This window comes from Salvelinus sp. IW2-2015, linkage group LG16, assembly GCF_002910315.2.
Source record: "Salvelinus sp. IW2-2015 linkage group LG16, ASM291031v2, whole genome shotgun sequence".
Classification (NCBI taxonomy): domain Eukaryota; kingdom Metazoa; phylum Chordata; class Actinopteri; order Salmoniformes; family Salmonidae; genus Salvelinus; species Salvelinus sp. IW2-2015.
Genome location: NC_036856.1, coordinates 33432004 through 33443588, shown reverse-complemented (window position 1 = coordinate 33443588; position 11585 = coordinate 33432004). Strand labels below are relative to the sequence as shown.

General features: G+C 42.8%; 1 protein-coding gene across 1 annotated transcript in view; it reads right to left on the bottom strand.

Annotated features, from left to right (window-relative positions):
• Positions 1 to 5391, bottom strand: part of aldh9a1a.1 (aldehyde dehydrogenase 9 family, member A1a, tandem duplicate 1) — a 26353-nt gene extending 20962 nt beyond the window's left edge. Inside the window, exons 1-3 of the mRNA XM_024003766.2 lie at positions 5189 to 5391; positions 4696 to 4855; positions 4123 to 4268 (exon numbers count right to left, since the gene is read on the bottom strand). Coding sequence (XP_023859534.1) covers positions 4123 to 4268; positions 4696 to 4834 — 285 coding nt within the window. The 5' untranslated portion in view covers positions 4835 to 4855; positions 5189 to 5391. The remainder of the gene's footprint in view (positions 1 to 4122; positions 4269 to 4695; positions 4856 to 5188) is intronic.
• Positions 5392 to 11585: the final 6194 nt, after the last annotated feature.

The following is an 11585-nucleotide window of genomic DNA, read 5'->3' as shown; positions in this document are numbered from 1 at the left end:
CCCTGCTGATTTGTAGCGGATCCAGGTTTTGCAGCTCTTTCAGAACACCTGCTATCTGGATTTGTGTGAAGGAAGAAGCTGGGGAGGCTTGGTTAAAGTAGCTGCGTTTGGGGTGCGGAGCTGTTGGCCGGGGTTTGGGGTAGCCAGGAGAAAGCATGGCCAGCCGTAGAGAAATGCCTATTTGAAATTCTCGATATTGTGGAATTTATCAGTGGTGAGCTGTGGTTACCCCCTAGCCTCAGTGCAATGGGCACCTGGGAGGGGTTGCTCTTATTCTACATGGACTTTTACCAGCGTCCCAACCCCACCTTTTGAAGTTAGAGCTAGCAGGAGGCAAATTTCCTGTTTGAAAAAGCTAGGCCTTTGCTTCGCTGACTGCGTGTATTGGTTTCCTGGCTTCCCTTAAAGTCGCATATCGCGGGACTATTCGATGCTAGTGCAGTCCGTCCCAGGAGTCCTAGCTATAAAAAAAATCAATAAATTTTTTCTATAACTAATTGAATGGATTTTTAGTATAGATGTTTGCACCCATTATGAAGAATGGTTTCCAAGGTGAAATGTTGGTAGTCCTCCTACACAGTTTCCTAACCCCTGGCAGTCATTATGAATGCAGGTTTGCAATTGAATAAAACGTCTAACTGGTTGGTATATCCCTAATCTAGCCTGGATTTCAATTAGGAATTACATATTACTTTGCAAGCCAGCATAAATGTGATTTTGCAAAATTCTGGCAAATTTCCAGAATCCCCAATTAGGAAGATTCCTGGGAAAACCCTCAACCAATTTTAAAGACTGTTGACATCCAGTGGAAGCGGTAGGAACTGCAAGAAGGTCAATTAGAAATCTGTATTCCCAATGAAAATCCATTGAAAGAGAGTGACCTCAAAAAGAAAAAATTCTGAATGGTTTGTCCTCGGGGTTTCGCCTGCTAAATAAGTTCTGTTATACTCACAGACCATGATTCAAACAGTTTTAGAAACTTCAGAGTGTTTTCTATCCAAATCTACTAATAATATGCATATCTTATCTTCTGGGATGAGTAGCTGGCAGTTGAATTTGGGTATGCTTTTCATCCCAAATGTGAAAATGCTGCCCCTATCCTAGAGAAGTTTTAACTGACTTGCCTAGTTAAATAAAGGTTAGCGAGAGAGCGATAATTAAACTCTTTAGGACATTACATTTCTCGTGAAGCCTTATTTTGAGGCCAAGCTTTACAGTTTAGAGGCCACATCACACCTGCAAGTGGCACAATTCCACTTGCAGATTTATAAAAAAATAAAATGAAAAATGCTGGGAGGAGGATTTCCAGGAATCTTCTAATTGGGATTTCTGGGAAATTTGCCAGAATTTTGCAAATCACATTATGCTGGTTGCAAAGTAATATGTAATTCCTATTGAAATCCAGCTAGAGTTAGGATATCCAAAGTTAGACTTTTTATTCAATTGCAACCTGCATTCATAATGACTGCAGGGTTAGGGAACTGTGTGGGAGACTACCTAAACATTTCACCTGGGATAACCATTTCAGTAATGGGTGCAAACATTCTACTAAATCATTCAATTAGTTTAGAAAAAAAATTGTTTGATTTTGTTTGTAGCTGACTCCTGTGGCGGACTGACTAGCATCGAATAGTCCCCGCGATATGCGACTTTTAAGGGAGGCCAGGAACCAATACACGCAGTCAGGAAAGCAAAGGCTAGCTTTTTCAAACAGAAATTTGCATCCTGTAGCTTAACTTCAAAGGTTTTGGGACGCTGTAAAGTCCATGTAGATAAGAGCACCTCCTCCCAGGTGCCCATTGCACTGAGGCTAGGTAACACAGTCACCACTGATAAATCCACAATAATCGAGAATTTCAATAAGCATTTCTCTACGGCTGGCCATGCTTTCCTCTGGCTACCCCAACCCCGGCCAACAGCTCCGCACCCCCCGCAGCTACTTAACCAAGCCTCCCCAGCTTCTCCTTCACACAAATCCAGATAGCAGGTGTTCTGAAAGAGCTGCAAACCTGGATCCGTACAATTACACTAGACAATCTGGACCCCCTCTTTCTAAAATTATACGCCGCCATTGTTGCAACCCCTATTACCAGTCTGTTCAACCTCTTTCGTATCGTCCGAATCGTCCGATCCCTAAAGATTTGAAACCTGCCGCGGTCATCCCCTCTTCAAAGGTGGTGACACTAGTCCCAAACTGTTATAGACCTATATCCATCCTGCCCTGCCTTTTCTAAAGTCTTCGAAAGCCAAGTTAATGAACAGATCACTGACCATTTCGAATCTCACCGTACCTTCTCCGCTGTGCAATCCGGTTTCCGAGCTGGTCACGGGTGCACCTCAGCCACGCTCAAGGTACTAAACGATATCATAACCGCCATCGAAAAAAGACAGTACTGTGCAGCTGTCTTAATCAACCTGGCCAAGGCTTTCGACTCTGTCAATCACCACATTCTTATCGGCAGACTAAACAGCCTTGGTTTCTCAAATGACTGCGTCGCCTGGTTCACCAACTACTTCTCAGACAGAGTTCAGTGTGTCAAATCGGAGGGCCTGTTGTCCGGACCTCTGGCAGTCTCTATGGGGGTACCACAGGGTTAAATTCTCGGGCCGACTCTTTTCTCTGTATATATCAATGATGTCGCTCTTGCTGCGGTTGATTCTCTGATCCACCTCTACGCAGTATTGTGTAACATGAAGTCCTATGAGTGTCATCTGATGAAGATCATCAAAGGTTAGTGATTCATTTTATCTCTATTTCTGCTTTTTGTTACTCCTCTCTTTGGCTGGAAAAATGGCTGTGTTTTTCTGTGGCTATGTACTGAACTAACATAATCGCAAGGTMTGCTTTCGCCATAAATCCTTTTTGAAATCCAACATGTTGGCTGGATTCACAACTAGTGTAGCTTTAAATTTGGTGTCTTTCATGTGTGATTTCATGAAAGTTTGATTTTTATAGTAATTTATTTGAATTTGGCACTCTGCATTTTTACTGGCTTTTGGCCAAGTGGGACGTTAGCGTCCCACATATCCTAGAGAAGTTAAGAACAAATTCCTATTAACAATGACGGCCTACCGGGGAACAGTGGGATAACTGTCTTGTTCAGGGACAGAACGACAGGATTTTTACCTTGTCAGTTCGGGGATTTGATCCAGCAACCTTTTGGTTACTGGCCCAACGCTCTAACCACGGGGGCGGCAGGTAACGATAATATTCACCTAGGAACTCACATGGTGAAGCCCACAGGACTGAATATGAACGAATTCAACAACTATGTCTCTGTTACAATAAAATACAGTCATGGATGGTAACTCAACAATTCGTCAAAAAGGCAAAGAYCGCTTTGGAAAATTATATTGGAGGCGTGGCTTAGTAACGGTATTACAAAAATGTTTCAAGCTGATACAACTCAAAACTGTTTGAGTAATGACCACAAAATAACTTTAAGTAACTGTACTCATTAAGTGCAACAGGTTTCCTCAAAGGTTTTGAGTAGACGGCACATTGGAGTTTACAGCGTACTATGCCTGTGCAATTAATAAATAACTAGGATTGCACATTTTCAACCACGTTCAATTATGTTGTGTAACATTTTCAAAACTTTCCTGGCACTGTTCCCAGAAACCTTTAAAGCAACTTCAGTTCACCACTAATACTTGGGATGATGCGTAACAGCAAGAATGTTCCAATCAGCAATGTATGTCCTCAGATCAAACAAAAATGTCATTGGTCACACACATATTTAGCAGKTGTTATTGCGYGTGTAGCGAAATGCTTGTGTTCCTATGTTCAACAGCGCAGTAGTATCTAACAGTTCACAAAAACACACTCTAATCTAAAAGTAAAATAATAGAACTAAGAAATATATAAATATTGGAGCGGCAATCACTTACAAAGACTCCTTGGTACGGAGTTAACTCGACAAAAAAAGCCTCAGATTAATTTAATGTAACTCCACACCCCTGCTGTACACTGTAAAGATGTATGGACTGCAATGCACTCATGAAAAGTCTGAAATTATTTAAAAAGAAATATAATTTCTCTGTTCAGTAGCTTAGAATTAAAATATAACAGCAATGTTATGCAAGCATTATGCAGCATTCTGCTCACATGACATGTCTCACCCTGATGATGCGAGCAGCCTCCAGCATAACTCGGGCCCTCTCCATGCCTGCCATCTTGCTCCACTTTAGGTAGGCAGCATGTGCACTTTGGATGGCCTGGTCCACCTCCTCTTTCCCACATGGAAACATGTCACACAGCTTACGCCCTGCAGACACCAGATGAGAAAGACAAATAAACACTTGGCAAACAAAATCCATGGGATTCTTGGGGGGCATATTGTAAATTGGTTAGTGAACTCTTGCTGACCCCAAATAGTGAGGTAATAATACTCTAATGGAAACTTACCAACATAAAAAAGGTCAGTGAACCTTGACACTTACATTCCAGATACTGGATAACGAGGAGATCTATGTCTGGTCAACTGTGCACTGAGATACCTTTTTACTACAACATTAACACAATAATGGATCTAAAAACATTAAATGCATCTGAGATACAGGCCTACAGCTCTATTAAATCAGAAAGCCTACGTAAAAGCATTTCACTGTTAGTCCACGCTGGTTGTTTACAAAGCATGTGACGAATAACATTTGATTTAGTAAACGGTATAGTGTATGTAGTATGCTACAAACCAGTTGCAGGTTCGTGGACGGGCTCCGCGTTAATTCCATCCTTGGGTTTAACTCTGCACCCACCCCAGAAATTTAAGTGGTCTGTCACCACGACCTGTCCAGTGGAGGCACTGGSCATAGACTCTAGAAGCTGGGCCATGTTCGACTGTGTGTGAATCACCTGTAGGACAAATAAAATAGGAGTGATCAGACTGCAACAATATTAAAATGTAAGCGTTTACGCAGTTTCAGGCAAACAATAGCGCATGGGCAAAATATTTAGCTAGCTAAATATGTATCTACATGCATGTAGACTTTTACTAATTTAGTTAGCATGCATGCGTGCGTATTTGCAGAAGAAAATGTCCTCCAGACAGCCAGCAACATTATAAACACACCCTTTCACAACGCAGCAAAAACGCAGGCTTCAGGCCTAGCATGGAAGCGAGCTAAACCAAATCATTCTGCATATTTACTCAAAATCACACTTATTTAATAATTTGACTGTTCCTACCGTCTTCTGTTCCGTAAATCGAAGCGTTCGTCCTGCTTTGGATTTGATGTTTTATTGATGCAAGTCAGCAGATATCGTATCATACAGACAGACGCACTTCGCCCCTCGTAAACAGGGAATGTGTAAAATAGTAGCCACTACCCAACCAGTGTGGAAATACTGTATGAATATGACCGTAGTTCAAATCTTCAGCAATTCCACGATATGGGCGGGATTAGTTTCAGGGTGTCTGATAGCTTGCCTTTCACATATACATGGACTTTATCATCCGGATCCTTGAGCATTTGAAATAAGTGTTTCGACGTTTATTCTAAAACCTGGGCAATTGAGTTGGACCCTTACATTACAGTTTAGGTCATGAGGACAAAAGTGTCAATAACCGGGTCATTCCTACAATGCGGTGCCATTTTGATCTCAACATTTTTGAAAAAATAAATATATATACAGTACCAGTCAAAAGTTTGGACACACCTACTCATTCAAGGGTTTTCCTTTATTTTTCACTATTTTCTACATTGTAGAATAATAGTGAAGACATCAAAACTATGAAATAACACATATGGAATCATGTAGTAACCAAAAAAGTGCTAAAAAAATCAAAACATTTTTTATTTGAGATTCTTCAAAGTAGCCCCCCTTTGCCTTGATGACAGCTTTGCACACTCTAGGCATTCTCTCAAACAGGTAGTCACCTGGAATGCATTTAAATTAACAAGTGTGCCTTGTTAAAAATGTATTTGTGGAACTTCTTTCCTTCTTAATAAGTTTGAGCCAATCAGTTGGTTTGTGACAAGGTAGGGGTGACATACAGAAGATAGCCCTATTTGGTAAAAGACCAAGTCCATATTATGGCAAGAACAGCTCAAATAAGCAAAGAGAAACAACAGTCCATCATTACTTTAAGACATGAAGGTCAGTCAATCCGGGACATTTCAAGAACTTTGAACGTTTCTTCAAGTGCTACCGGACGACGTAACGTTTTTTACTTTTTAATTACCGTTTATATTTTTAGTTTTCCCCTCACTCAATTTTTTTTTCTTTTTTCCATTCAACCTTTTCGCTCCGGACACTTTATCTGGATGTGGTTTGTCAGGACCTCCACCAGCCGAAGCTAAGTAATAACATTAACATGATGCCTTCTTATTGCAGTCGCTGTACTCATAATATACAGGAGAACGATTGCCTTACGGCGAGGATAGCTGTGCTGCAAGCCCAGCTTCAGACGCAATCGTTAGGCAAGGGTCATTTCAGTGTAGGAAAGGATGAAACAGTGTCTATGCCACCAGTAAGTACAGATAGTAGTATAAATCCCCTCGCACAGTCCCCGCAGCCGGACAACTTTCTCATGGCTCCTGGGGGAAATGCTGTAGGAATGCTCAACCGGTGTCGCTCATTCAGCCGACAGAAACTTTCAACCGGTTCTCCCCATTAAGCAGCGAGTCGGAGACAGAAGCCGAGCCTTCTCTGGTCTCTACTCCTCCCGTTACGGGGTCTGAGATGCCGAAGCCTCCCACCATTAGCTCTGACAAATTGAAAACCCTAGTCAGTGGCGACTCCATTACCCGCAGTATTAGACTTAAAATGAATCATCCAGCGATCATACACTGTTTACCAGGGGGCTACCGACGTTAAGGCTAATCTGAAGATGGTGCTGGCTAAAGCTAAAACTGGCGAGTGTAGAGTGTATAGGGATATTGTTATCCACGTCGGCACCAGCGATGTTAGGATGAAACAGTCAGAGGTCACCAAGCGCAACATAGCTTCAGCGTGTAAACCAGCTAGAAAGATGTGTCGCATCGAGTAATTGTCTCTGGCCCCCTCCCAGTTAGGGMGAGTGATGAGCTCTACAGCAGAGTTTCACAACTGAATCGCTGGTTGAAAACTGTTTTCTGCCCATCCCAAAAGATAGAATTTGTAGATAATTGGCCCTCTTTCTGGGACTCACCCACAAACAGGACCAAGCCTGGCCTGTTGAGGAGTGACGGACTCCATCCTAGCTGGAGGGGTGCTCTCATCTTATCTACGAACATAGACAGGGCTCTAACTCCCCTAGATCCACAATTAAATAGGTCAGTGTAGTCAGCTCAGCTATCCCCATTGAGACCGTGTCTGTGCCTCGACCTAGGTTGGGCAAAACTAAACATGGCGGTGTTCGCCTTAGCAATCTCACTGGAATAAAGACCTCCTCCATTCCTGCCATTATTGAAAGAGATTGTGATACCTCACATCTCAAAATAGTCAATGAACTAATCACTGATCATAATCTTGATGTGATTGGCCTGACTAAAACATGGCTTTAGCCTGATGAATTTACTGTGTTAAATGAGGCCTCACCTCCTGGTTACACTAGTGACCATATCCCCCGCGCATCTCGCAAAGGCGGAGGTGTTGCTAACATTTACGATAGCAAATTTCAATTTACAAAAAAACACAAAGTTTTTGTCTTTTGAGCTTCTAGTCATGAAATCTATGCAGCCTACTCAATCGCTTTTTATAGCTACTGTTTACAGGCCTCCTGGGCCATATACAGCGTTCCTCACTGAGTTTCCTGAATTCCTATCAGACCTTGTAGTCATAGCAGATAATATTCACATTTTTGGTGACTTTAATATTCACATGGAAAAGTCCACAGACCCACTCCAAACGGCTCCAATCATCGACTCAGTGGGTTTTGTCCAACATGTCTACTCACTGCCACAGTCATACTCTGGACATAGTTTTGTCCCATGGAATAAATGTTGTGGATCTTAATGTTTTTCCTCATAATCCTGGACTATCGGACTACCATTTTATTACGTTTGCAATCGCAACAAATAATCTGCTCAGACCTCAACCAAGGATCATCAAAAGTCGTGCTATAAATTCTCAGACAACCCAAAGATTCCTTGATGCCCTTCCAGACTCCCTCTGCCTACCCAAGGACGTCAGAGGACAAAAATCAGTTAACCACCTAACTGAGGAACTAAATTTAACCTTGCGCAATACCCTTGATGCAGTCGCACCCCTAAAAACTAAAAACATTTGTCATAAGAAATAGCTCCTGGTATACAGAAAATACCGGCGACTTGAAGCAAGCTTCCAGAAAATGGAACGGAAATGGTGCCACACCAAACTGGAAAGTCTTCCGACTAGCTTGGAAAGACAAGTACGTGCAGTATCGAAGAGCCCTCACTGCTGCCTCGATCATCCTATTTTTCCAACTTAATTGAGGAAAATAAGAACAATCCAAAATTTATTTTTGATACTGTCGCAAATAACTAAAAAAGCAGCATTCCCCAAGAGAGATGGTTTCACTTCAGGAGTAATAATTCATGAACTTCTTTGAGGAAAAAGATCATGATCATTGAAAGCAAATGACGGACGGCTCTTTAAATCTGAGTATTCCTCCAAAGCTCAGTTGTCCTGAGTCTGCACAACTCTGCCAGGACCTAGGATCAAGGGAGACACTCAAGTGTTTCAGTACATATCTCTTGACACAATAATGAAAATATCATGGCCTCTAAACCTTCAAGCTGCATACTGACCCTATTCCAACTAAACTACTGAAAGAGCTGCTTCGTGCTTGGCCCCTATGTTGAACATAATAAATGGCTCTCTATCCAGCGATGTGTACCAAACTCACTAAAAGTGGCAGTAAATTCTCTCTTGAAAAAGCCAAACCTTGACCCAGAAAATAAAAAAACTATCGACCTATATCGAATCTCCCATTCTCTCAAAAGATTTGAAAAAGCTGTTGCGCAGCAACTCACTGCCTTCCTGAAGACAAACAATGTATACAAAATGCTTCAGTCTGGTTTTAGACCCATCATAGAACTGAAACTGTACTTGGAGAGTGGTAAAATTACCTTTTAATTGCGTCAGACCGAGGCTCTGCATCTTCCTCGTGCTCCTAGACCTTAGTGCTGCTTTTGATCCAGATCACCACATTCTTTTGGAGAGATTGGAAACTCAAATTGTCTACACGGACAAGTTCTGGCCTGGTTTAGATCTTATCTGTCGGAAAGATATCAGTTTGTCTCTGTGAATGGTTGTCCTCTGACAAATCAACTGTACATTTCGGTGTTCCTCAAGGTTCCGTTTTAGGACCACTATTGTTTTCACTATATTATTACCTCTTGGGATGACATTCGGAAAAACATAATGTTAACCTTCACTGCTATGCGGATGACACACAGCTGTACATTTCGATGAAACATGGTGAAGCCCAAAATTGCCCTCATGGAAGCCTGTGTTTCCAGACATAAGGAAGTGGATGGCTGCAAACTTTCTACTTTTAAACTCGGACAAAACAGAGATGCTTGTTCTAGGTCCCAAGAAACAAAGAGGTCTTAATCTTCGATGGTTGTACAGTCGTCTATAAATAAACTGTGAAGGACCTCTTGCGTTACTCTGGACCCTGATCTCTCTTTTGACGAACATTCAAGACTGTTTCAAGGACAGCTTTTTCCATCTACGTAACATTGCAAAACATTTTTGGACATTTTCTGTCCAAACATTTGGCTGAAAAATTCATCCATGCTTTTGTCACTTCTAGGTTAGACTACTGCAATGCTCTACTTTCCGGCTACCCGGATAAAGCACTAAATAAACTTCAGTTAGTGCTAAACACGGCTGCTAGAATCTTGACTAGAACCAAAAAATTTGATCATATTACTCCAGTGTAGCCTCTCTACACTGGTTCTTCTGTTAAGGCAAGGTCTGGTTTCAAGGTTTTACTGCTAACCTACAGAGCATTACATGGGCTTGCTCCTACTTATCTTTACGATTTGGTCCCGCCGTATCCATACACGTACGCTACGGTCAAAGACGCAGGCCTCCTAACTGTCCCTAGAATGTCTAAGCAAAACAGCTGGAGGCAGGTCTTTTCCCTATAGAGCTCCATTTTTATGGAATGGTCTGCCTACCCATGTCAGAGTCGCAGACTCGGTCTCAACCTTTAAGTCTTTTTTGAAGACTCATCTCTTCAGTAGGTCCTATGATAGATGTCGTCTGGCCAGGAGTATGAAGGTGAACGGAAAGGCACTGGAGCAACGAACCACCCTTGCTGTCTCCGCCTCGCTGGTTCCCCTTGTTCCCCTTTCTCCACTGGGATTCTCTGCATCTAACCCTATTACAGGGGCTGAGTCACTGGCTTACTGGTGCTCTTTCATGCCGTCCCTAGGAGGGGTGCGTCACTTGAGTGGTTGAGTCACTGACGTGATCTTCCTGTCTGGGTTGGCGCCCCCCCTTGGGTTGTGCCGTGGCGGAGATCTTTGTGGCTATACTCGGCCTTGTCTCGGATGGTAAGTTGGTGGTTGAAGATATCCCTCTAGTGGTGTGGGGGCTGTGCTTTGGCAAAGTGGTGGGGTTATATCCTCCTGTTTGGCCCTGTCCGGGGTATCATCGGATGGGGCCACAGTGTCTCCTGACCCCTCCGTCTCAGCCTCCAGTATTATGACTGCAGTAGTTTATGTGTCGGGGGGCTAGGGTCAGTTTGTATAATTGGAGTACTTCTCCTGTCTTATCGGTGTCCTGTGTGAATTAAAGTATGCTCTCTCTAATTCTCTCTTTCTCTCTTTCTTCTTTCTCTCTCTCGGAGGATGACCTAGGACCATGCCTCAGGACTACCTGGCATGATGACTCCTTGCTGTCCTCAGGCCACCTGGCCGTGCTGCTGCTCCAGTTTCAACTGTTTCTGCCTGCGGCTATGGAACCCTGACCTGTTCACCGGACGTGCTACCTGTCCCAGACCTGCTGTTTTAACTCTATAGAGACAGCAGGTGCGGTAGAGATACTCTCTAAATGATCGGCTATGAAAGCCAACTGACATTTATCCTGAGGTGCTGACTTGTTCACCCTCGACACACTACTGTGATTATTATTATTTGACCACGCGGGTCATTTATGAACATCTGAACATCTTGGCCATGTTCTGTTATAATCTCCACCCGGCACAGCCAGAAGGGGACTGGCCACCCCTCATAGCCTGGTTCCTCAGGTTTCTTCCTAGGTTTTGGCCTTTCTAGGTAGTTTTTTCCTAGCCACTGTGCTTCTACACCTGCATTGGTTGCTGTTTGGGGTTTAGGCTGGGTTTCTGTACAGCACTTTGATATATCAGCTGATGTAAGAAGGGCTATAAAATACATTTGATTTGATTTGAAAACCATCAGCGCTATGATGAAACTGTGTCTCATGAGGACCACCACAGGAAAGGAAGACCAGAGTTACCTCTGCTGCAGAGGATAAGTTCATTAGTTACCAGCCTCAGAAATTGTAAGTAACAGACACATCACATCAACTGTTCAAGGAGACTGGGTGAATTAGGCCTTCATTGTCGAATTGCTGGTAAAAAAAAAAGCACTACTAAAGGACACCAATAAGAAGAAGAGACTTGCTTGGGCCAAGAAACACGAGTAAT